Source organism: Aedes albopictus, chromosome 2 (assembly GCF_035046485.1).
Source record: "Aedes albopictus strain Foshan chromosome 2, AalbF5, whole genome shotgun sequence".
NCBI classification, from domain to species: domain Eukaryota; kingdom Metazoa; phylum Arthropoda; class Insecta; order Diptera; family Culicidae; genus Aedes; species Aedes albopictus.
Genome location: NC_085137.1, coordinates 221647256 through 221675156, shown reverse-complemented (window position 1 = coordinate 221675156; position 27901 = coordinate 221647256). Strand labels below are relative to the sequence as shown.

The 27901-nt window shown below is 40.3% G+C and overlaps 1 protein-coding gene across 3 annotated transcripts in view; it reads right to left on the bottom strand.

Moving 5' to 3' along the window:
* Positions 1-8533: 8533 nt before the first annotated feature.
* Positions 8534-27901, bottom strand: part of LOC134287925 (G1/S-specific cyclin-E) — a 43038-nt gene continuing 23670 nt past the window's right edge. For 2 of the 3 annotated variants that reach the window (XM_062851168.1, XM_062851169.1), the window contains 6 exons: positions 27595-27685; positions 11223-11790; positions 10874-11061; positions 10417-10811; positions 10117-10348; positions 8534-9391 (listed from right to left, as the gene is read on the bottom strand). In XM_062851168.1, coding sequence (XP_062707152.1) covers positions 9212-9391; positions 10117-10348; positions 10417-10811; positions 10874-11061; positions 11223-11790; positions 27595-27685 — 1654 coding nt within the window. In that variant the 3' untranslated portion in view covers positions 8534-9211. The remainder of the gene's footprint in view (positions 9392-10116; positions 10349-10416; positions 10812-10873; positions 11062-11222; positions 11791-27594; positions 27686-27901) is intronic. The other variant, XR_009997641.1, reaches the window with a different exon arrangement.

Below are 27901 nucleotides of genomic sequence, written 5' to 3'. Positions count from 1 at the left end.
AGTGTACGTTACGCAGCTGCTCGATGTTGAGCCGCGGTGTTCGACTTCGACGCGTGGTGATAACTGTCGAAAGTTTTGAGTCGCATGCATACAGCGACTAAGTAGTGATCCAATCTATATTCGCACTGCGGTATGTGCGGACATTGCACAATGGGTCCAGAGCCGTGTTTACGAAGACAAAAATGTTTGTGCCTAAACCATAAGTTTTTGATACATGGTGTCTTTGGGAAACTTTCTTCTTATTTTTCGACCTTTTTTCTCATTATTGTGAAATTAGGGTGGTCCCTCTAGTTTCGCGGATCCAAACATCTGCTTTTTAATAGTTTTATGTACGTTCACAAAATGTTCTACAAACTTGTAAAAAAACTTATTTAGAGCAAGTTTGCCGAAGAAACCATTATTCTATCTCTTATGGTTCCTAACTTATAATTTTTTTAAAGATTCATGTTAAAGTGATCCATAAATTTCAGTTTTCCTGTAATAACTTTTAATTCATTTGTTTCTCGTAAATACTTTGTTTCGAGCACTTTTAGAACTATCAACGACGTATATTTTTTCCAAAGAGCTCAAAGTTCTAACTCTCATAGTTAAAAAGATATTGGCATTTTTCTTCAAAAAATCACTTTTTTTTCAAAATGTCATATCTCAAAAAAGAGCAAATGGATTTTCTATCTACCGGTTGCATTGGAAAGACCGTACTCTGTTCTATTTATGGTGAAAAAACTGTAGGTACCTTTTTTGTTTAAAGCTTTTTATTGAATTTTGAAAATACGATTTTTTTAATGGAAAAGCAGTTGTAACTTTGAAAATCGATGAGATACAAACTTGGCGTCTTCGACAAAATTGTGAGTTTTTGGCTGCTGTAAAAGTGCCCAGAACAAAGTATTGCGAAAAAATCAACACATAAAATTATATTGAGTAAAAACAGATTTTCATATGGAAAGCGGAACAATTTCAGCAAACTCGACTAGTCTTTGTTAGATAGATCGAAGTAACCATGTCGAAAATATTTAAATTTGCTTATAATCCATAATTCGTCAATGAACTAAACTTAAAATGTGATTTTGAGCTGATTTCCGTCAATTTAATTTCAATTTCATCACTTCAATGTATGGATAGTGAAAATGTCAATCACTAGTATATGCTTAGGTTAACGTAAAAGCCTATCAAAGTTACATGATCTACAATATCTTATCAACATTGTGCCTAAATGGTGATGACAGTATAAATAAACATTGGTTCTACAATGAAATGGATGACCATTTACCAAGCTACTTTGATCTATCTAACAAAGACGAGTTGAACTTGCTTGAAATGTGTCATTTTTCATATGAAAATCTGTTTTTACTCAATATAATTTTATGTGTTGATTTTTTCGCAATACTTTGTTCTGGGCACTTTTATAGCAGCCAAAAACTCACAATTTTGTCGAAGACGCCAAGTTTGTATCTCATCGATTTTCAAAGTTACAACTGCTTTTCCATGAAAAAAATCGTATTTTCAAAATTCAATAAAAAGCTTTAAACAAAAAAGGTACCTACAGTTTTTTCACCATAAATAGAACAGAGTACGATCTTCCCAATGCAACCGGGAGATTGAAAATCCATTTGCTCCTTTTTGAGATATGACATTTTGAAAAAAAAAGTGATTTTCCGAAGAAAAATGCCAATATCTTCTTAACTATGAGAGTTAGAACTTTGAGCTCTTTGGAAAAAATATACGTCGTTGATAGTTCTAAAAGTGCTCGGAACAAAGTATTTACGAGAAACGAATGAATTAAAAGTTATTTCAGGAAAACTGAAATTCATGGATCACCCTAACATGAATCTGTTAAAAAATTATAAGTAACCATAGGAGATAGAATAATGGTTTCTTCGGCAAATTTGCTCTAAATAAATTCTTTTACAACTTTGTAGAACATTTTGTGAACGTACATAAAACTATTAAAAAGCAGATGTTTGGATCAGCGAAACTAGAGGGACCACCCTAATTTCACAATAATGAGAAAAAAGGTCGAAAAATAAGAAGAAAGTTTCCCAAAGACACCATGTATCTAAAACTTATGGTTTGGGCACAAACATTTTTGTCTTCGTAAATACGGCTCTGGACCCATTGTGCATTTGTTATATCCGAGAAGAATTTACCGTCGATTAGAACGTGGTCGATTTGGTTTTCTGTTTGGTGGTCGGGTGATCTCCAGGTGGCTTTGTGGATATCTTTGCGGGGGAGGAAGGTGCTTCGGACTACCATACCACGGGAGACTGCAAAGTTTACGCATCGCTGGCCGTTATCATTCGATACGGCGTGCAGACTGGTTCGCCCGATTACCGGTCTGTACATTTCCTCCCTTCCTACTTGCGCGTTCATGTCGCCGACAACGATTTTCACGTCACGTGGCGAGCAACAATCGTATGTTTGCTCTAATAGCGCGTAGAACGTTTCTTTCTCGTCATCAGGTCGCCCTTCGTGTGGGCAGTGGATGTTGATGATACTGCAGTTGAAGAAACGGCCCTTAACTCTTAACATGCACAGCCTTGCGTTGATCGGCTGCCATCCGATCACACGTTGTCGTATCTTGCCTGTAGAGAATAACGAATAATAAAACGACCATGAATATCAGTACGGAAATTGTCAGAGTATAATCCTTTAAATATTTCGGAGAAATTATCCCATCCACCTTGTCATAAAATTCCGCTGCGTTAGTTAAATGATGTGACTTATTTCCGCCTAAGAATCGCAAAAAAAAACGTCAATAGGGATTCTGTAAAAGTAAGCTACCAACATCTGTCTGATGACATGCTATATGGAGAGCCAGTTGAAAAGACGAATATCTTCCCGACGACGTGCAAGCGACAGCGCAGCGAAACAAACATACCCTAACCATGTGAGAAAAGGCGGGGTTGTCGCTTCGGGACGATCATTCCCCGACAACGTGCAAGCAACAGCACGACAAGGCAAACATCCCCCGACCGTGTCAGAGGGGGCGTGGTTGCTGCTTCGGAACGAACATTTCCCGAAAAATCCCAACTCCTTCACATCAGCCATAGTTTAAAAGGTATCTCCAAACTACCAGACCTCACCCTGAACAACACAATCATAAAACCCCAACAGTCTCTTAAAATTCTTGGCATTCATCTCGACCGGACTCTCAAATTTAGATATCACCTCGACACCGTCCGCAGAACCACCGAAAAACGCATGAACCTCATCAAAGTCATTGGATCCAGAATACCTTGTGCCCATAGATCATCCATAACCCAAATAATCCACAGTTGGCTTTTGCCTAAAATACTCTACGGCATTGGGCTATATAGCAGAGGGGGTGACTTGGTCAACAAAAAGCTCAGTCCCTTGTACAATAAAGCTTTCCGCCTGGCTTCGAGCGCATTCGTGACCAGTCCCATCTCTGCTATTATGGCCGAAAGCGGCCAACTGCCTTTCGCTCACTTTGTGACAGCAACCCTGATGACTAAAGCCATCCGGTGGCTGAGCCTAGGCGGTCGAGATGATGTGCCACTGATTAATAGAGCTAAACACCAATTTAAATCCCTTACTAACCACGATCTCACCACCATTGCTGTTCTACCCCGATCCAAAACAAGACCATGGAACCAATCACCCCCTCAAATAGACCTCTCACTCCTTGATCAGATAAAAGCTGGCGATCCTCCGTCTACCATACAACCACATTTCCTCAAACTCCGTACCGATAAATACTCAAACTACCAACATTTCTATACTGACGGCTCTGTCGCTAATGGTAAAGTTGGCTATGGTATTACAAGTAACTCCACACTCCCTGGTATCAGCTCTGCTCTCCCATCCCCCTGTTCCATTTTCAGTGCTGAAGCATATGCCCTACTGAAAGCTACAAACCTTTGTTCGTACTCCCCCAACCAACCCACCGTTATTTTTACCGACTCTGCCAGTTGTCTCCAGGACATGAAGTCTCTCTCCTTGGGACACCCCTGGCTTCAAGAAGCCGAAGGACTTGCACTGGCCAATGGGGTCGCTTTCTGTTGGATTCCGGGTCACTCCGGTATCCATGGCAACGAGGAAGCGGACCGGTTGGCTGGTGTAGGTCGTGGCGAGAACCCAGAGGATGTTCCAATTCCATCTATTGACGCTGTTAGATGGACCAGGGAGAGAATTCGTGAATCCTGGGACACCGAATGGTTCAACAGCCGAAACCTTGCCTTACGCATAATCAAACCTTCCACCCTCCCTTGGCCTGACAATAGAAACCCTAAACTCCGCCGAGCCATAACCCGGTTACGCATTGGTCATACCCGCCTTACCCATAGATACCGCCTAAAAAAAGAAGATCCACCTGATTGCTCCGTTTGTGGTTCCCCGTTATCCGTTCACCATATACCAATTGACTGTCGAAAATATGCCTTGGAACGCTTGGACTCAAACTTGGGCAGCACGCTTGAGGATGTATTGTCGCCACCAAATGAAAAACAACTAGTTGCCTTCCTAGAAGCTACCGATCTGCACAACCAACTCTGAACACCTGGGACAAGGGACGAATGACCGAAAGGTTAAAGTCCCTCTAAAAATCAAATACACACACACCGACACCGCACCAAGCCAAACGTTCCTCGACCGTGTGGAAAAGGGCGTGGTCGCAGCACGGTACAAACATTCGCTGACTATGCGCAAGAAAGGAGAATAAATAAGCAGTGCCATTGCGAGCACAGCTCATTCGTGTTTCTGACGGCTTTACGAACGGGTCTCCAACAGAAGAGAAGCAGCTTCGGGACGACTTTTCCCCGACATTGACGAGCACAGCGGCACAGCAGCAGCACCCGGGACGACCATTCCCCGGCCGTGCAAGAAAGAGCACGGTGGCAGCATCGGGAGGAGTATCACCCGACTTCGTAATAAAAAGCGGTGCTATTCCGAGCACAATTCATTCGTTTTCCGGACGGCGTAGCGAACGGGTCTCCAGCAGCAGAAAAGCAGCATCGGGTCGATCATTCCCCGACATCGGCAAGCGCAGCGATAGCAATCGGGACGATTATTCCCCGACAGTGCGAGAGGACGCGGCGCATCGGACTCTAGCAGACATAGCAGCAGCAACATCGAGTCGATTTTCCCCAACTTGGTGACTGTCTGCATTTCCTAAAGCTACTTGCTTTCAAGGTAGTGTTGCAGTTAAAAAGATTGAGGGGCTAATCGACATTCATGGCCCGTTTACATATTTGCTAATTCAGCGCGACAATTCATTTTCGAGCAGTATTGGCGCCAATTTAGCGTAATGTAAACACTTTTTAGCTGACAATAAAATTAGCATGACAAATTCAGAAGCTTCTGAATTCGGTGCTAAAACTAGTGGACAATAATGAGGATATTAGATTGTCCGACACAATTGGCATCATGTAAACGGTCTGCTAGACGAATTGTCAGCTAATTATGCCATCACGACAATTTTATTCGCAGATAGGGAAGTGTTTACATTACGATAGTTTGGTACCAACACAGTCGGACAATTTATTGTCCCAGATTTAGCAGCTAAATTTTTAGCGGCGATGTAAACGATACTAGCGTGGAATAAATTGTCCGACAGAATATTGTCACGTATTATTATCACAAATGTAAACGGGCCATCAAAGAGTCATTCTACTGTTCCTAAAAAAGTTATTCGATTTTCATAAAGAGTTATTTAGGTGTTCATCCTAAAAGAAATTATTTTCCTCTAATAGAGTTATTCGGAAATCTTTCCGTTCACACCACAAGTGCAGTTTGGCCGTGATGGACGATCACAGATTCGTCAGACCACCGACCGACCAATCATCCGAAAATCACGACATTGCCCAACACTATAAATCCTGTTCTCAGTTCATTGGTGCTGCCACAGCTTTGGTAGAAAGTAGCCGTTCGATGCCCGCTTTTCCACACTTTCTGTCCAGTCCAACAAAGTTCCTGAAAGGCCACTATGTCGAAGTTTCGGGGATGTAGTTCGTCGTAAATTATCCTGTCACATCCTGCGAAACCTAGTGACTTGCAATTCCATGTTCCAAGTTTCATGTTCCAAGACAGGACGCCAACAGTCCTGTCTCGCCGGAGGGCCATCATGCCAGTTCTGTTGAACGTCCCAACCAACACTGGCACGACCACGGGGGGTGGGGCTACCACCTTGGATCTAGCTGGGTGTGATGCAGCATTTCTTACTCAGCCGCTGGATGCCAGAACAGACGCTGTTTGAGTCGCATCTCTTTTGTGAACAGACGCTCGACTCGTACCTCCTCAATCTAGCTGAAGTCAGAAGGACAGCAGTGCCAACCAGAGCTATGTTGGACGCTCTCCTTATCGACTCACCGTTTTGCAGCTTAATTCAAACAATAGTGCATTTCATACTTCTGTTATTGTTCACTTGTAATAAGCTTCAAATTAGAAGCTCAGGTGTGCTGGTGTTGTTTTCGAAGAGATTTGTGCTTTCCAAATCGTGAGTAGGTGCCAAAGCCGGACATTTTGAGATTCTAACAAGTCTGTGCTTAATAGCAGCCTGGCTATCTGAACAGAAATATATTACTTTGCCCATTACGTGCTGCTGAAGTGCTGATTGCAATTCGCAAATAAGAGCAAAGATTTCGGCCTGAAAAACGGTGCAGTTTCTACCGAGTGAGTAAGACTGATGTAGCCTTAGCTCACGAGAGTAGACACCAGCACCTACTCGACTTTCGAGATGGGAGCCATCAGTGTAACATATGCGATGCCGTCTGAAATATTTCTCTCCAGATATCCAGATGTCTTCTCTTCCTGGGAAGGGAATTTCGTGGAAAATGTCTTATATGGGAAATTACAAGCAATTGTAAGATTACTTGGAGCAAGGACAACTTTGTACCAATTCACTAAACACACAACGATCTGTAGTTCACAAGAGTAAATCGAATACCCATAAACGGTAAGTGCAAGAAAGTGTAATCGTCGGCAAAACCATAAGTAGGAAAACCGCTATTATTGAGTTGCCTCAATAGCGTATCTGCTACGAGATTCCACAAAAGTGGTGACAAGACTCCCCCTTGAGGGCATCCACAAACACTCAATTTTATGTAGGGTGGGGCGGGGCAAGATGGGTCAGTGCCATTTTCGGGCGCATTACTTATGTTTTGATTATGTTAATAATTTTGTTAGATGACCAGCATGAATATACAAAAGTTTGGGGCATTGATTGAAAAATTATTCATTCTCATTGGAAATAAAAAATAAAATGGTTTTAGCCATTTTTCTTATGCGATACATTCCATATAATCTCCATATAAACGGCCGCGGGGCAAGATGGGTCACCTTCAATTTTGAACGTATTTTTGGAGCATTCAAAAGTTATTTTTTTTTATTACAAGACTATCTCATAAATGACTTCAATCAAGCGGAATGAACGCTCAAAATTATAACATAAAATTATGATAATTTTTTAGTGAAAACATCGATTTTCTAGTCGCCTTAGGACCACTCAAATCGTAAAGTTTTTTATATTCCAAATAAATTTATAAAATTTTTACTAGTAGCTCTTGTTTACTCAGTATGGATATGGAGCATATATGAATGCGGAACAAATCTTATATTTTGACGTTTTTCGTTGGGAAAATGTGAATTACTTAAAAGGGGTCACCTTGCCCGCACTTTTTTCACGGCGCAAAATCGGTCACTTTTTAAAACTGCTTGTTTAACATCATATTTTGTATTTAATAAACTTTTTATCGACTTTTAGCATAGCTAACTAGTGTATTAAAGAGTAGCGGACGAATACAAACCAATACGATTTGTATTTATAAAGTTATGGTGATCCATCCTTAGGCGACCCATCTTGCCCCGCCCCACCCTACTAATCGATGCTTGGCGCAAAGTCGAGAAGAGATATCGGTTTTTGAGCATTTGACCCCGTGCGGCTTCCAAGGCATCGCAAAGCACCCTCGATATCTAAGAAAACACCCAACAGCAGAACAATAGCAAAAACTTAGACAACATGAGACTCAGAGGACACTCCTCTCTAGACAATATTGGTCCAAAGCCAAGAGTGTTGCTACCAAAGATCGTATTGTGATGTCCGAGTTAGGACAAACTCTACTGTTATGTGAAAAAAAATGTCTTTGGTTGCTAACTTGGTGTTTTGTGAACAAATTGTCAAAACACAGCAGAGCTTGTACTAACTCGGACATCACAAAACGATAACGAGGAAAATGGCTGTTCTCTTTATGAACAAATCACAATTCAAATTCATAATTTAACATTTTTATTTTCATTTTCTTTTTGTTCGGCCTTAAACTTATGTTATGCTAAATAAAAGAGATGTATGGTTTATATTTATGTATTAACAAGTATAATAGCTTATCTAAAGTATCGATGTTTCACTGACCTAGGCTTGCTAAGAGTCTGACTAACTAGTTTCGGATAACAGTTTTAATTTATTTAATAAGCGTCTTCATTCTCTGCATAGAACATTCGAAAATCTACTTCACTTGGCTTCAACGTGGCCGCACTTCCACATCATATGTACACAAATTTATCACCCTACCAGGCTGTCAGGCTGAACAGAACAGAGATTATTGTCGTTATTGGGAGCAATAGTGCATCATTCTCTAGATGGTTCAATATCACTTTAACCCATCATTGTTCCACTCACGTTGATAATTTTCCAAACGTAGGAAAAATGGAGTGTTAGTTGTTAGTTGTGATGGAGGGTTCCATTTGTTACTTGATTATTGGGATAAGCGTGGAGATGGTTAAATTCACTTGGTCAGTTGGAGGAGGAATGCACTTTGGTTGAGGGAGCTTGACGTTAAATTGTTAGAAGCATTTTTCGGAGGTGTTAGCTTTTAGTGGGATCTTGTTGGACAGTTAGACGTTTTAGTTTGGATAAGGATTGTTGTTGTTGTTGTTGGAAATATCAACGTACGAGTTTTTGTACTAAATTGGATTTGCAAGGCAGTATGAATTGTAATACTTCGATGAATTATTGCTGCAATAAATATGTACATTTAAAGTCAACGATTTATATTACGAACTATCATGAATTTAAACATATACCTGCTCTAAAGTATGTGAATCGACGGTAGATTGCTAAAAAATAGTGTTACGGCTCTTATCAATCTATCGTCGATACAGTTCCGTACAATGTATCTCGCACTAGTGGAACGTTTATAAGAAAATTTGGTACTGTTTAAAATATCAATAGAACTTAACTGTACTTGAAACCTACAATCTATTAAGTCTTGTTAACCAGTTTATTTGTCCCCTCGAGTGGATTGTTTGCGTCGAGCGGTTTCCGGCTGGATGCCGGTGGAGTTAGCAGACCCTCGGGGTCCAGTAGTGGCGCAGGTGATGCTTCCTGTTGTATGATACAGGCTACAACCTCGAGATGTTCCCGGCGAAGAGACGCCCGATCCTAGAATGGAGAAGCAAACACATTTCGGTGATTAAGGTATGTTATTGATGCTGATTTACTAATTTTAGTTGTGCTCTTTTTGGCACTCCCACCAAGCAATGTACGTGTTTCAACGTAAAAAAAATGTAGATGGTTAATTTACTGCACTGAATTACGAAAACCACCAACAAAAGGCCACAAGGCGAAACAACATGGATAATCGCCTGGAGTTAGTGAAGCTGAAGTTTACACGGATTGTTTCGTCCTGTTCCTATATTATTATAGATTCGTCATTCCACATAGTTGAATAAGCCGGTGATTTTATTTTTTTTTTGCCGTTTGATAATAGCAGTCAGTCTTGAGGCTTCTTGAATGTTAGATTCTTTATTTACTTTATGAACAAAAGTGAGCATAACTGGTGAGCCCTTTTCATGTTATTTTTCTTTTGTTTTATTCAATTAGCAAATATTGTTCCAAATAAAAGTTATCACATATCGAGGAGACATGTAGGTACCTAGGCATTAACTTATGATCATGCTATCGAATCAACTTGTCGAAGTAAATCCTAGTCTCGTTTTGATAATATTTTTTATTCCCTAATCTCATAAACGGGGAAAGTCAAAACTTGAAGCTAATGAAGCGTTGCAAAATCAGACTGAAAAACAAAAAATGGAACCTACAACTACCCGAAAAAGTATTGAACCATGTGTGCAAACTTATCATCATCATTTATAATAAGCACTTACAAACATATCCAGCGAGGTACTGTGCGTTTGAATGATGTGGGAGCTGTCCGCCACCAGGTTGGGGCAAACGTGCGCCAGACCATAGCTGCCCTTCACCTGTTCGTTGGATTCGAGCAGCGCGAGCGGCGATACTTCGTTCTCGTCGCAAATCACTAGAAAGTACGGTTCCATCCACTTGGCGCACGGGGCAATCACGTCCCAGTCCAACCCGGACACACTGGTAGCGGTTTTCCTGCGGAAAAAACAATACTAGGTGGTTAGCGATTCCGGGTTAATGGAATAGTTCAGCGTTGAGTTTACCTATCGAAAGTATGACTAACGGCAGCCGCTGCAATCACAGAGTAGGGGAAGTTCGCCAGCCCAACGTCCAGCGAGCAAAGATCAATAAGTTGAGCGGTTTGTGCAAATTCCATTCCGGAAAATTGCGGATACACGAAGGCTTCATCCGGCTGAGGTTTCGCCGACGAAGGAACGCTGCTGTGCTGCTTCCGACAGGGATGCATCATCTCCATCTGCCGGCCGGTCACATTGACTTGCATGTACGTTCCGAGCCAACCCATCACCGTTACCGGGTTGATACTCCACTGGAGTTCACTGAGCAGTAGCAGTTCTTCCCGAAGGATGTCCTCTTCGGAGCAGGCACCGTCTGTGACGTAGGCGAATTCGCCAATTTTCGGCGGATAGATTTCTTCGACCTGTTTCGTAAGGTAGAGGAGAAGTAGTATGCACAGTTATAGCTGTATCGGGTTTTAATTACCTTTGCAGCAACGAACAGAGCCGTTATTCCCAGGAGCTGAAGATGGGTCTTCTTCTGTTCCTTCTTTCTGCTGAGAAACCGATCGATGTAATCAACCGCCAGATAGTACGTTTCCCGGTGTAGTTTGTACACTTCACACACCTCAATCAGCCAGTCTAGTAGGATTGCACGCATTCGTGGTTGGAGACCTGATGGAGCGGAAATGAAGGAAATAGGACGTTAAATGAGTAAAAGTTCTTCAATAGATAGCTTAACATGAAACGATAGGAACTAATCAACAAGAATACAATTGTTCAAAACGTTAATTTAAAACCATTTAACCCCGCACTATAATAATAATAAATCCTACCTGGATGCTGGTCGAACATGTTGGGCTCTCGCTCGAGCGATGCCTTTTCGTCCTTCCGGCACATCAGTTTCCACACCTGATTGGAGTCCGCCCACGCGAACCGTGGCAACGGGCAGGATCGCAAGTCCGACGACGGAGTAACACAACACGAAAGGGCGGGTACATGGGACGATGATTTGCTAGTACTATTGGTGCTATTTTCGCTGCTGCGCCGCTGGTTGCTGTGCTGCGAGGAGGACTTCCTGTTGGCATGTGGCGTGGTGTCACCCTTGGTGTGCCAACTGCCGTGGGACGCTTCACACGATGGACTGAGGATAATGCTGTTGGCCGAGGCAGGGCTAACCAACGGATAGAGTTCGAACTCTGCCGTCGTCGAGTAGCAATCCGATGAACTTTGCGTGTCGGACGTGTACTCACTGCTGCCAATGCTGATGCTTGGGACACTATTGCTGGATGCTGCCGAACTGGCCACGCTCGGAATCGGCACCGACGGAGCCGACGAGGCCGCAATCGGGGAAAGCCGTCGATCGCCCACATGTCTTTTGCTTGGCCGCTTATTTTCTATATCCTGTTTAGAAATTAAAAGCAAAATCATATAATTGAAAACTGTTTCGCCAGAATTACGAAGATCCTAACCAGATAGTAATCGACCACAAACAACCAAGTGAGCCACATTTCCTTCGACAACGTACAAGCTATACTAAACGATGGAGACTACTGGCAGAAGGATGCGTCGCCGGCCAAATCAGCTGATTGCAAAACTCCGGAAGCATATATTTGTACTCTTTTTCCCCGCAAACCGGTTCCAAAAATATTTACCAAATTTAAAGGGCTAAAACGAACTTCCTAGTTTCGTTGACGAAAGAACATCCTGAGCTCGACCACGATAACGAACATCATTGTGTTCCCCTGTCGCGTAAGGGGTGTTTCTTGGGAATCGTGGCGACCGACGACGGGCACAGGTAAAGCAGAACAAACAAAAGGACATCGCCGTCTCGTCAACGTTGCGCTGTGTGGAGAGTGCAGGAGCGCGCACATGGGTAACGGCATTTTTGAGGAGCGAACGTCGAAAAGGCAGCTGCCTTGATGTATATGTTGGCAGTAAACCTCCTATCGTTATTAGTCGGTAATAGAATGTTGGTTGAATAGGCATTTCTAGACATATTGTAAAGTTGGAGCCTGCTGGGAAAGGGCAGATGATATGCAAAACCGACGACAATAAGGTGTGAGTGATTGTTTGTCAATCAACCTATAACGGTAAAAGATGGTTTTCAGGTTTCTGAAGAAAAGGATAAAGGCGACATGCATCACCTTATTCGTAATTGAACTTAGCATGGTCTCGAGTCAACGATGTTAATCAATTTGTGAAACAGTGGTTGACACTTGGATTGACAGCAAGAACATTTTGAAGTATCGTCGATGTTTATCATGTCGCCTTACAAAACATGTTTCCGCTCATAAATGAAAACATAATAAAGTTTTTTGGCCTTAGCTCATTTCACGCTGAAATTGTTTGAAGATTTTGTTATAAATTGTCCCATGCTTAGTCACAAGTTGCCTCCCAAGAGAAGTTGCCACAGGAGATTCTTCAGAAGCTACGAGTTCTACAAAGCTATTTATGCAGCTGGAGCTCTTCTAGAAATCACTCAAGAACGAATCTTCAGGAACATCTTTACTCTTTTTTTTTTTCTTTCTAACAGTTTCGCAGCATTGAAAAATTACGCATTCCTTCAGTAATCTTTGCGGGAATTCCTTCGAGTACTTTAACAGGAGTTTGTTGGCGGATTGACTCCAGGGAGAACTTCTACAATAATTTCTGAAATAATTGCAGGAAGATTTTCTTAGAAGAGCAGCTAATCATTGGCGTAGAGTAAAGCCTTGAGGAATTGTTCCAGAGACGCCAAAAAATATACAGGAGCTCTTGGAGGGAGTTCTGGAGAAACTCCTACAAGAATTTCTAGCAGAAATGTTAGAGCAATTCCTGACATATTTGACTGTCCATAATAATGGTTGCTCCTCTGCGATTGATCTGATCTGGAATCAACCCAAGTAAAAATGATAGCTGAAAAACAGCTTATTAACCAAAATTTTCAAAATCAAGTTTAAAAGCGGCTTATTTATTTGCTGTACAACAATAATGTTTGTTGAGAATTGCACTGAGATCCAAATGAATAAGAACTGGGGCACCCAACGTGCAAGTTCTCAAAGTGCAAGTTAAGCAGCTTATATATTTATGATCAATAATTCCTCACAGTCAGTTGGGAAAGGAAAGGAAAAAAGTGTGGTTGTTGCTATAAACCGAGAGCACTCTGCGTCCCCATAACAAGCAAGGACAGTGTGTTTGTTACCCGACGTCTCCACTAGACAAAAATGTCTTGCCATTTTGCTGGACAGATGTGTCATGACAGAAATGTTCTCTCGCTGTTTGCATGAAAAGCAGCGGTGTTGATAATTTCTATTACGTTTTCTCTTTCTGGCAGCAAAATGGCAAGACATTCCTGTATAGTGGAGACGTGTGGTTAGAGGGAAAGGATGGGAGATCTGGGAGTCACCTTTAGTCGGTGATGCGATCTATGGATGGAGGGTATCGGTGTATGATGTGGACGTCAATCGTAAAGTGATAGATTTTGTGCTGATTACTATGACAGTGAAGAGGAACAGTTTTTTAACCGTTTCTGGTTCTATGTAGTGTTCGCTATGAACATATGAATATGAGTGGTAAATCACGCATATAATCCCATATTACATTAGTGGTAACATATTTTTTCGTGATTTAGACTTTTATGATACAACGTTTCGTTACTTTCGGCATGTCGATATGTTCGACCTTATGTGTGTTTGGCTTTTCGTAGTAGTCCCATTTCTGAGATGTTACAAGTTGTGTAGACCAACGGTTCATAATACCACAAGTCTTTTTGCTGATACTTTCACTTAGTCTTGCTTATCTTCTTCTTCCCAACATAACGGCTCTAATAATACAAGGCCTGCATCTTATTTTGTGTTCTGTGAATATTTCCACAGTTCTTGAACGTAAGCTTTCTCAATCAATCAAATTGTTGAATTCATATCTCATGTAGCATACGCAGTAATTCCAGAAAAGTTCTACAGTGTGAGTCACCAACGCCTGAGAGTTTATTGGTACCGTAATTCAGTAACAAGCCAATATCGCTAGCATATAAAATAACCATGTAAAATAACTATTGACAAATAGAAAAGAAGTTATATAAAACTGGGAGGTGATGTTATGGTGTACTAGAAAGATTCCAAGCAGACGCAAGCGTTCATCTCTTTGTTTTATCATCTGTTCCTCCTTCATAATCTTTTTCATTAGGGGCCTCGCAGAAAATCATGAAGTAATTCTTGACGGAATCCCTAGATAACACGCTTAAATTTTCAAACTGTTCTATGCCGAAAACATTCTATTGCCGCGTGTCCATGACACACACTTTATACTGGGAGCGGTTATGCCAGTAGCGGCAAAGAACTCTTAATCAGTGCGAGAGAATCCTTAGAGAAACCTCTTAAAAATGCCAGGAAAAAAACCATGATAAAATTCCAGTTGGAATTTTCGGAGGAATCCCTGGAAGAAAACATGTAGAAATTACCCGAGCAACTACAGAGAGGAAACTCTACATGAATTTCTGTAGAAATCTCTGGAGGCATCTCTGGAGAAATATTTATCTAAAAAATTCTGGAGTAATTCCCAACCCCTCCTTTGGCATTAGGTCACACCGTACACTAGGTCAGCGAGCTGCTCCCAGCGTGATGCAAAAGGAAGGTTACTGAATCATTGGAAAAAAACCTGTTCAAATATTTGAAGAATCTTTGAAATTGAGCATGAGCATGAGCATGAGCATGATTGACCGCCCGCGGTTGCTCCTCTGTTATTGCAAGGACAACTGCATTTACACAAAGAACCAACAAATGATGCTTGGGATTAGCTTTCTCTTCATTGTGTAAATGCTGGAATCCCAATACTTTTCAATAAGCAATACCAGCGCCGGCCGCGTCCGAATGCAGGTCAATTGAGGATAGGGAAGGAAGTGATGACATGATTCTCGCTTAGGCCAATAACCGAGGAATTCTCTGCGTTACTACGAGAAATCACTAGGAGTTTGGACAGGGGAAATGGAGATGTGTTGAGGATTTTGTCGTGGTAAACGAGTGTAATGTTTTGATTCGCGATTAATAATGCGCTCGCGAAGAAATACTCTTCTAAACCTTGGACGACGAACGCGATCTTTTGTGCCTCAAAACTCACCCTACATAAGTTATTCATTCGCAACTAAGGAGAACACAGTGCTAAACACCGACGCATCTGTAGTTTGCGTTTCCGCGCGAGACAATGCTGAAGGCGATCAATTCACAAGTATTAACAAAATAACACGTGATAAATAAATCAGAAAGATCTTACCGCATGGTTCGCCGTCTATCTTTTACCGACCCTCTCTTTTTCCAGAAATTCATGCAACCTTTATTTGAGTCAAAACATTTATTCATTTGGACTAAAATATTACAAATGTCGACACCGAAGATGACGAACCATTCAAATTTTTGTATTCATGCAAAAAACGAAAGGAAATATTTATTATCAACTAAATGTGCATTTGGAACTAGCGCCAACACATGATGTGACGAACTTTTCAATATTTGTTAGATAAATACACAAAAACCAGAGCTGCAGCATCTTCCAATAACTGGCCTCGAAATTACACTGAACTGCTACAACAACACACGGGTACGACGATGTGCACATTCAAATTGTCGACGACAACGCGCCCGATCCGAATGAAAAAAAACGGCACTTCATTTGCCTCCAAAAACACACTAAACCGCCTCGTACGAAGATGAGTACGCACACAGGGCGACGACGCGATGCAACGACGAACCAAGACGGGCTGAAATGTCATCCGCTGCTGGCATCACACGACCGACTCGCACAAAAACTAGTTTTTTTTTTTCTCTAAAAGCACGCACACAGAACGACGACGCGATGCGACGACGAACCAAGACGGACTCTCATGCAACCTTTACTATTGAGTCAAAACATTTATTCATTTTGACTAAAAAATTACAAATGTCGACACCGAAGAAGACAAACCATTCAAATTTTTGTGTAAATGCAAAAAATTAAAGAAACATATTTATTATCAACTGAATGTGCATTGGGGCCGACACATGACGTGACGAACTTTTCAATATTTGTTAGATGAATACACAAAAACCAGAGCAGAATTGTATAAATCCTTCAGCATTAATTATTATTATTATTATTATTATTATTATTATTATTATTATTATTATTATGATAAAATGGAAAGAGCTCACCAATAAACATCCTTCGAAGTGTCCAGTGCGTATGTGCTGCAGCATCTTCCACTAACTGACCTCTTCTCCGGAACCACACTGAACCGCTACAACTATATACGGGTACGACGATGTGCACATTCAAATTGACGACGATGACGACGCGGCCGGTCCGAATGAAAAAAGCGGCCTCTTCACTTCGCCACACAAATCACACTCGCGCGCGGGAATTTTCGTCACCACCGAGAAAGTAAAGTAAATGCACGACCAAACAGACACACACGACCCGACCGAACGACTTTGCGAGACCGACTTGAGTTGGAGCGCGCGGGAATTTTCGACACCACCGAGAAAGCAAAGTAAATGCTGGACCAAGCACACACACGACCCTGAAGAATCTTTGAAATTCTTGAAGAAATCCACGGAGGAACACCGGAAAAAAGTTGTGCGGAACTAGTTGAAACAATTCCTGGAGAAATACAAGCAGAGAAGACTTGAGAAGTTCTAGCATGAAATTCGGGAGAATTCTCAGCAGGAAACTCTAGGATAATTTCTGCAGGAATTCCGGAATAAATTACAAGAGAAATTCCTTAAGCAATAGCAAGAGATATTCCTGTAGGAATACCACGAGGAAATCCTATTGGAATCCCAAGACGAATTCCCGAGAAATCCATAGAAGAAACCCTATATGAAAATTTATATAGGAATCATGAATAAATTCCCTGAGATAAATTGTTTGATTATTTGCGTAAAAATAATGGAAGACATCCATAGATTTTTTTCAAAGAAATCCCTGGTTAGCGGACCTGGTTGGATGGTTTGAACACGTGACTATCACGCCGAGGACCTGGGATCGAATCCCACTCGCAACTAACTCACAAAATGTGAGTTCCTCCTTCGGAAGGCAAGTTAGAGGGTGGGTCCCGACATGAACTAACCTAGGGCTAAAGATCTCGTTAATACAGCCAAAAACAAATCCCTAGAGGGATACCCAGAGAAATCTCTTGAAGAATCCCAAGTAGAATTTCTGGAGAAATATCAGCAGGAATTCCTAAGGGATAACACGAGAAAATTCGGAAAAAAAAATCCTAGACAAATTCCTGGATGTATCCACGGTGTCATTCTAGGACAAGAGGACCAAGATGAGGATTTCCTGTAGAAATTACTGGGAAAAGTCCTGCAAGAATACCAGCAAGAATTTCTGGAGGAATCCCAGCAAGAGTTTCTAAAGCACCTTCTAACCCTCTGGACGCACCACAGGAGGATTGCATAGAAAAGTTCTGAGTGATATATCTGAAGGGATTCTTATGAAAATCTTTGGAAACATTCCTGGAGAAATTCTCGCAGGTAATCCTTGAGGAACACCAGCAGAAATTTCTAGTTGAACCGCAGCAAGAATTTCTGGAGGAATCCCACCACGAATTCCTAAAGAGTTTCGAATAGGATTTTTGTAGAAACTCCTGGAAGAACGCCAACAGCAACAAGCAATCCCAGCAAGGGGCCGTTCATCAGCCACATTGAACAAATTCTGGTCATCCCAGACTCCCCCTCCCCTGGATCGTGGACTTTCGTTCATACAAGAAGTTGAAAATTTGTGTGGAGCATAGTCTATGGCTGGACCCCCGATCTACGTGGTTTATGAACGGCCCACAAGTATTCATAGAGGCATGTCTGGAAAAAATATGCAAATTTTGCTTTTTTTTTAAATTTGAACGAGATTCAGTTATAAAATTATATTTGACTGTTTTCAAAAGTTAAGCGAGATTTGATCGTTTCGTAATTTCTATTTATATGACGCCAAAAGATATCAAATGAATTTATATTGATTTTAAAATGGCAGTGGTGAATCAAACACACTTTTATTTTTCTTGCTCAAAAAAGGGTGACACAAAATCGGTTAAAAAAGCTGACAAAATCGGATCACCACAGTATTCAAAAACCTCTCTTAAGAAAATTCTCGACTGCGCATCCTTGAAGGGCTACCGGGAGGAAGTTCTGCCCGAACCCGAAAAAAAGAAGAATACCTAAAGGATTTTGGGGAAATTTTTGAAATATTTAGAATTCTGGAGAAATCTCTGAAAGAATCAGGGAAAATCCCTGATGAAATCACAGAATTAACTCTTGCAGGAATTCTAAAAAAAACTCCGGAGAATGTTCGGGAAGAATTATTGAAGAGAATTCGGAAATAATCCATACAGTAATCTCCTACGAAATATCTGGAAGATTTAAGGGGGATTTCTGGGCGTACCACGGGAAGCCCTTCGAAAGGAGTGATGCTTCGAAGAATCCTGAAAGAACATTCCTGATGGATTCCCAAGAATATTTATCTAGACATCTCAATATGAGAAGAATCTTTGAAGGAATTTTGAGTAGAACCTATGGAGGAATCCCTGCAGGAATGCTGTGAAATTTTGGAAATAATCTAGAAGAATTCTGAAAGAAATCCCTGGAAGATTTCCGGGCGGAATCCATCAAAAAACCTCTAGATAAATTCTGGATAGGATCTCGGAAGAAATCCCGACAGAAATAACTGGAAGAGAACCTGAATAGATTTGTGGAAGTATCGTGGGATGAATCCGTAGAAAAACCTCGGGAGAAATTTCTGTGCAGAGGCAATGCCTGGATACCCCACTAGGCATATGGATTATTTGTGTGTCTGCCACACAAAATGCAGATGCATTGTCAGAGAGACCAGATCATATGATATTTTTCAGGCTCATCTCAAGAAACATTTTATAGTGAAATAGGCTAGAAGGGGTTCAAAGAACCTTCACAGAACCAAAACGAAAGGTAAAACCTCTTCAGGAGTAATAAGTCATCAAAATATTACTTGGGATATCTCCGCCAACTTGCGTTCGATATCCGCCAGTTAGCGGGAATTATGGGTTCGAAAAAGTACAATGTTCAACCTCGAACTTTTGAGCGGGAGTGTATTTAAAGAGTAAACAATTGAATTTTCAAAGACAGCAAAAATAATGGGTTCCAAAAACAGCACAACAAAAGCGGAACACTATATCATTAAATAAGAGCTAGCATTTAGCTCTACCACACAGTAAAACCGCTCAGCACTAAAATGTGTAAGACCTACTCATGAAAGCATAATTTCCATACCATTCATAAAATGTGTAAGAGATACACATTAACAAAATCTGCTCCTGCGTCCACAAAATCGCTAATGTTACCAATTTTTTTTGTATGGCAATCTAGCTAGGTTTACTAGTGACCTTGGCGAGCCAAAAAATATAGCCATTTCATATCTAGAATAGTGTACTAGCAGATTTTGTGAATGTGTAACTCTTACACATTTTATGAGTGGTGTGGAAATTATGCATTTATGAGTACGTCTAACACATTTTAGTGCTGAGCAGTTTCAGCGTGCAGTAGATAGTTGTTAAGAATAATATAATAATTCCAGGAAAAATCATAAGAGATAATATGTAAGACGATTTACAGTTCACGAAAGAAAAGCCAACAGCCTAATGAGCCATATTTCACATTCAACTCATAGAACCGGTAAACGTCAACCCCTCTGTAAGCGGTCGTTACGCAGCTCTACTATGGAGAGTACGGCACACTTTTTGGCGGGAAACTCCTGCGGAACGCCTCAAGGTTCGCGCCAACTTCAGCTTTCTCCCTCGACCGGCAGACCATATGCCGGTCTGTGCGCTTCCATAGCAGCACATAGCATTTAAGCCAACAACACTTTCGCGCAACAGCAACGACAACAACAACATCATGGGAGAGAACCCTCCGCATTCCGATGCAGCAGCACATTCATAATCATGCTAACGCGACGCGACGGCTTGCTACACTTATATAAATGCATTTAGGAAAATGTGTAAATGAGCAATGCATAAAAGCTAGCGGGTATCTGAACTAGCTCGCACTCCCTTGATAATATCCTTTCGAAGGTAATGGCATCGAACAACTACGACCAAAGTCAATTTGTTGTTCACTGTCTTTCGTGCCAATTTCTTTTAATATTGAAAACTAAATACCCGTACATAGACCAGTTTGGTAGGTGCAAACCAAGTAGATAGGGAAAAAGGTGGTAAAATGAACAACCATAAAAACAATCAAACTCTGAGAACTACTAAGGGTACAACAACCTATGATATATTTTTTACTTATTTTTCATTCTGTGTGAGGTCACTACATATCAGCTTGTTTTGGCAGTTTTACGGTATGCCCTGTTTTTTTTAAATAAGTACGAAGTGTTTGTTCTTACTTTATCACTAAGTACACAAATTGAAAGAGTACGAAGTTTATTTCGATCTTGGAGCCTGAACTTTATGAGATTTGTTTACATTCTCGACGGCAAAACGAGAAGCGTGAGTATTGTAGAAATAATCATTAAATTACGCTTGTTTTAAATATACGTAGTATGGATTTAACAGTTTGCCTGTTTCTCGAAGAAATGTATATAGTAATTCAAATGAACAACATTTTCATACGTGTTAATTTGCAAAAATGCGATCAAAACTAGCAAATTCATCTAGTCAAATTGCTATTATTGCCAACTTATTTCAAATTTCAACAGTTAATCCTTACATACGTGCTTAGCTTATGTTACCACATCTTTCCCCATTGTATAGCTCTGAGACTAGTCAGGATGCCTGACTGACTGCTGTATGGGTGCGCTTGTAATTCGAACTACACAATCTAAACTACCAAGAATAAAGTAAATAAACGGTGAATGGCGAACGACGAACGAAGGAAGGCGATGAAAGGAACGATCCCGGACTGCGGACAGACAGGATGCCCGCGCGCGCCGACGAACGATGGTAAAGTGCGATAGCGCGATAGTGTAGTGGATTGACGCGAATAAAACAACAAATCGCTCGCGCAAGGCGCAAGAACGCAGAACTGGAACTACCGCAGACAAAACCCAAATTCAACGACCTCTTTACATAATAATTCGGCTGGCTATGGGACCGCTTTTTATAAATAAATGATGGTGGGTGAAAGAAGGAAACGAATGAGTGGCGAGGAATGTACCTTTAGAGAGGAGCGGGTGTGTTGGCGGTATCCGGGACGCGTGCCTTGTGTTACGCGTTAGAATCGAAGGTGTGTTAGAAGGATTTAGGTCTAGGTTATTCGTCAGAGCCTTAACGTTACTATCGCAAGTTCAAAGTTATGCAATTTGAAACCAATACAAAACAACAAAAACAAAATAAAATTACAAGTAGAAGGCAGAATTGACGATGTTACGGAAGATCATTGTTTTGAAGATAATACTACGCAATTTGAACCAAGGTCAACTAACTAAATAACAGCCTTTGCAAGTATGTCTACACTTTAGCTCGAAAATCGTGCAAAGTTTTCACACAAACGATGAACACCCTATAGGATAGAGGGAAGATGCAATTTGGAATGTTCAATATAACAAAAAAAATCTAAAATAATTTTCGATAACACCACTAGTTATGACTAAAATAGATACTGCTAATAAGCGCTATTCAATGGTAAATACATAGGAGCCAGTATAAAAATATCGAGCATTTTTCATAATTTATTGAATTTCTTTGGCAACATTTAGCATCACTGAAAGATGTTCCACTTCCACGCATGAACATCCCCACCGACAAAACGATTCGGCCATCCAAAATACCGGTTCTCTATCTTCTTCATCAACTCGCAACAAAACGAGCCTTCTCGACGTTTTTATTTTGGTTCCTCATTCGTCTCAAGTTCTGATGGTACAGTCAGGTTTTTTTTTACGCGGGGGATACATACCGCGTAAAAAAAAACCGCGTAAAAATAAACCGCGTTAATTCAAAAATCCGCGTAAAAATAAACCGCGTTAATTCAAAAATCCGCGTAAAAATAAACCGCGTTAATTCAAAAATCCGCGTAAATGAAAACCATGTTTTATAACTTTTAACTCAATAATTTCCTTCTTGATTTTATATTAAAAAATGAACTCAACGAATTATTTTAAGACAACATTTTAGGATTTTTGCCTGTCACTCACAATTTCTACAAGTTACACAAACTCCCAAGGTATTGTTTAAAGGTTTAAAGCTTTTACCATCATTGATGACGTCAAACCTGACATCAACCTATCATTCACCTATTTTTATTTTGGTCACCAAACCCAACATGGACCCAATACTTGTTCGATGTTGGTCCAACAGTGGCCCAACATTCGATACAAATTGACCCGACTTTGACCCGACATTCGATATTTTTTCAGTCTGGCGGAATTTTGCAGGGTTTTCTCGTGTTTCGTGCCAAGCTACTCATTTTAGTGACAATGTATTCAATTGACAATGATTCGCTTCTCATTTGGCAGGTGCTCTGTTTGAATGAAATCGTTTTGAACATTAATAGAAGGAAAGATGACTAAAGCGATTTCAGGCCGAACATGTCTAAAGGTCCTATCTGCAGAAGAGCGGCTCTCTTTGGTTTCCCTCTCTTTCGTTAATATCTCAGCTGTTTATTTGTATTATGATTGTCTCCTGGCATTGAACGATGGTCAAAGCAATCGTCTTTTGATTTGTACTGCAAAAGTAGTTGAAAAGTGCACCATTACATTGCAATTATTGAAAGAGATAGTGAACAAAGAGAGCCTCTCAAATGCAGATAGGACCTATTGAAATGTTTGGCCTGATTTGTTGGTTAGTGTTCGAATGAATGAGATGAAGTTTTGCAACACTGGTTTAAACCGGTTCGTTGTAAAGGCTCCATCTCACAATTGTCGCATAACTATCGAAGTACAGACAGTAAATCATGTTCACTTAACCTTCCGTAACTCGCGCGGTTGCCCACCACCGTCAGCACCAGAAGACTTTCTTAGAAGAATTCTTAGAAAATTTTGGGATATTCCAGGTAATCCTAAGTGTTCTGGAACTCAGTTTTTAAAGTAGCCATAGACAGTTTTTTCTCAAGATAAAAAATAGTAACTATATATAATTAGACAGGGTTTAAATCAATAATTATTCCAAAATAGTTTGAAAATATTCCACATCAGCCAATTGAACAGCCAGAAATGGACATAATAGACATAATAGATATAATTATCTGATAAATAGATACAATAATAGATATAATAATAATCTCTGCACATTACAAATCGTAGATTTGTACAATGAAAAAAGTTCATGTATCTCAATCATCTCAAGAATGGATTGGATGTCCTTAGACATCTCAACAGATCTGATGCTGTCTATTAAACTTTGAGATGTTCAGTAAGTCATGAAAGATTACAAGTCGTAGTTTTATATTATGAATGAAGTTACCGGTACACCCGTAGACTTTAGGTTCTAAACTCCAGAATAGTTTGGATGACCTAGGATATCCCGACTGATCTGAAACTGTCTATTGAACTTTAAAAAGACTTACTGGGCATAATAGATTACAAATCATTGATTTGTATAATGCAAGAAGTTACCGTTACAGACGTAGACTTTAGGATCTAAACTCAAGAACAGTTTGGATGTCCTTGGATATCCAAAAAATTACTCTGCATCATATTCTACCTTTTTAACTCTGTTGAGCACCAAAACTACAGAAATATGTAGAAAAACTCTATAATAATGTTTGGAAAAATTCCGGCTTTAAATTAAAAATACACGTAAATGAAAACCGCGTAAATTTGAAAATCCGCGTAAAAATAAACCGCGTTAATTCAAAAATCCGCGTAAAAAAAACCGCGTTAATTCAAAAATCCGCGTAAAAAAAACCGCGTTAATTCAAAAATCCGCGTAAAAAAAACCTCGTAAATGAAAACCGCGTAAAAAAAAACCGCGTAAAAAAAAACCTGACTGTACCTTCATCGTTCCATTATGTTTTAAATTTCCTGCTGAGAGTCCAGAAGAAATCCAGAGCTCACACGTCCTCGTCCTCGTCGCCTCCGCCTGGTAATTTTGACCTCCTCTCCTACCTATTTATGTTCTTTCCAGTCCCACTGACAGTGCTCCTTGCCTGCTGTTAGCCTTTTAAAACTACCAAAGGCGAGCTACTACAGCACGGATACAGGGAGAAAGATTGAGCAAAGCACCGCAACGGGAGAAAAAAAAATCTGGAGGGAAAGCCTCGCCATAAACCAACGTCTTCTTCCCTATTATTGCTGTTAGGTACAGTCAGGTTTTTTTTTACGCGGTTTTTTTTTACGCGGTTTTCATTTACGAGGTTTTTTTTACGCGGATTTTTGAATTAACGCGGTTTTTTTTACGCGGATTTTTGAATTAACGCGGTTTTTTTTACGCGGATTTTTGAATTAACGCGGTTTATTTTTACGCGGATTTTCAAATTTACGCGGTTTTCATTTACGTGTATTTTTAATTTAAAGCCGGAATTTTTCCAAACATTATTATAGAGTTTTTCTACATATTTCTGTAGTTTTGGTGCTCAACAGAGTTAAAAAGGTAGAATATGATGCAGAGTAATTTTTTGGATATCCAAGGACATCCAAACTGTTCTTGAGTTTAGATCCTAAAGTCTACGTCTGTAACGGTAACTTCTTGCATTATACAAATCAATGATTTGTAATCTATTATGCCCAGTAAGTCTTTTTAAAGTTCAATAGACAGTTTCAGATCAGTCGGGATATCCTAGGTCATCCAAACTATTCTGGAGTTTAGAACCTAAAGTCTACGGGTGTACCGGTAACTTCATTCATAATATAAAACTACGACTTGTAATCTTTCATGACTTACTGAACATCTCAAAGTTTAATAGACAGCATCAGATCTGTTGAGATGTCTAAGGACATCCAATCCATTCTTGAGATGATTGAGATACATGAACTTTTTTCATTGTACAAATCTACGATTTGTAATGTGCAGAGATTATTATTATATCTATTATTGTATCTATTTATCAGATAATTATATCTATTATGTCTATTATGTCCATTTCTGGCTGTTCAATTGGCTGATGTGGAATATTTTCAAACTATTTTGGAATAATTATTGATTTAAACCCTGTCTAATTATATATAGTTACTATTTTTTATCTTGAGAAAAAACTGTCTATGGCTACTTTAAAAACTGAGTTCCAGAACACTTAGGATTACCTGGAATATCCCAAAATTTTCTAAGAATTCTTCTAAGAAAGTCTTCTGGTGCTGACGGTGGTGGGCAACCGCGCGAGTTACGGAAGGTTAAGTGAACATGATTTACTGTCTGTACTTCGATAGTTATGCGACAATTGTGAGATGGAGCCTTTACAACGAACCGGTTTAAACCAGTGTTGCAAAACTTCATCTCATTCATTCGAACACTAACCAACAAATCAGGCCAAACATTTCAATAGGTCCTATCTGCATTTGAGAGGCTCTCTTTGTTCACTATCTCTTTCAATAATTGCAATGTAATGGTGCACTTTTCAACTACTTTTGCAGTACAAATCAAAAGACGATTGCTTTGACCATCGTTCAATGCCAGGAGACAATCATAATACAAATAAACAGCTGAGATATTAACGAAAGAGAGGGAAACCAAAGAGAGCCGCTCTTCTGCAGATAGGACCTTTAGACATGTTCGGCCTGAAATCGCTTTAGTCATCTTTCCTTCTATTAATGTTCAAAACGATTTCATTCAAACAGAGCACCTGCCAAATGAGAAGCGAATCATTGTCAATTGAATACATTGTCACTAAAATGAGTAGCTTGGCACGAAACACGAGAAAACCCTGCAAAATTCCGCCAGACTGAAAAAATATCGAATGTCGGGTCAAAGTCGGGTCAATTTGTATCGAATGTTGGGCCACTGTTGGACCAACATCGAACAAGTATTGGGTCCATGTTGGGTTTGGTGACCAAAATAAAAATAGGTGAATGATAGGTTGATGTCAGGTTTGACGTCATCAATGATGGTAAAAGCTTTAAACCTTTAAACAATACCTTGGGAGTTTGTGTAACTTGTAGAAATTGTGAGTGACAGGCAAAAATCCTAAAATGTTGTCTTAAAATAATTCGTTGAGTTCATTTTTTAATATAAAATCAAGAAGGAAATTATTGAGTTAAAAGTTATAAAACATGGTTTTCATTTACGCGGATTTTTGAATTAACGCGGTTTATTTTTACGCGGATTTTTGAATTAACGCGGTTTATTTTTACGCGGATTTTTGAATTAACGCGGTTTATTTTTACGCGGTTTTTTTTTACGCGGTATGTATCCCCCGCGTAAAAAAAAACCTGACTGTATAGTTAGTACATTATATTCATAAAAGTGGCTTTCATCAATCTCTAAACGCTACGGTAAAGACCGCCAAATTTCAGCTGAGCGACGCTTCTTCCTCCTATACACCGGCTTACATTGAGATAGACGACATGGGAACAGCAAATAAATTCCTGATTTACATGCAGGTTGAAGCGATTCAACATCAATTCCGGGATTGATTACCTATGATATAGTGCTCGTACAGCTCTGTTCGTTATCTGTCCCAAAATCAAACAAACCATTTTTGATAGATAGGTCTCTGAATGGAACTTTTTAACCCGCGCAAATGCTACCACCTCGTGCCACATAAAATCTAAGTCATGGACACTCGCTTCAATTTAGACGGCTGGAATCGCCAAACTTTACGAAGCAACAACAAGCTATAGTTCAAGTTCAGTGATTCGCAAAGATCGACGAATCGTAGGTATGAGTGGCGAAAACGAAAACTTCTTCACCACTACCGATTGGAGTCAGTCCACTTAATACAAATACCTATACTTGAAGGGTAAATTATTCCACGTGGATATGGTGTGTGTTGCATATACCTAGGAACAACTTCTCCAAAATTATTCACCCCGCGACGCAAACTGGAAACTGTTACATCGCCCATCAGTAAGTATAGGCTCTTTAACTAGCGCAACATCTGCACTTTTCGGTTGGGCATCGGTAATTTTGTATTCTTTTTTCTTACGCACATCCTTCTGTCGTGCAAGGCGCAAGCAAGGACTCGCAAGGATGCAGTGTTGTGGTGTAACGGATTTCCCTTCCCATTTGGTGTCCTCGCACCCATCCACCCGAGGAATAATCCTGGATCAAATGGGAAACGTGAGCTCTGTCGGTTGTTTGTAGCAATTTGGATTCGATTGACGCCAAGAAAAGGGACCGCAACAAGGACTTACCGCATCGTCCGAAGTGTATTTCCGCTTCCGGCTGTTTCTGCTACGGGTTTCTGTAATCTCCGACGTTGACGATCTGCTGGCATCTTCGGAACTGCGAAAGATGGGAGAAGAATAATGCAAACAGTTATGTCGTTTTTCTTTATTATCCAGTTCCAACCTGGGTTGGAACTGGATCAGATCACAGTTTCAACCCCAGCCCGACTTCGGTTTCGCTTGTACTAAAGTATGTTTGACGTTGTTTGTTTACACATTTTCCGCCAATCCAGTTCCAACCCAGGTTAAAAAAGAAAAACGGCATTAGAAATTT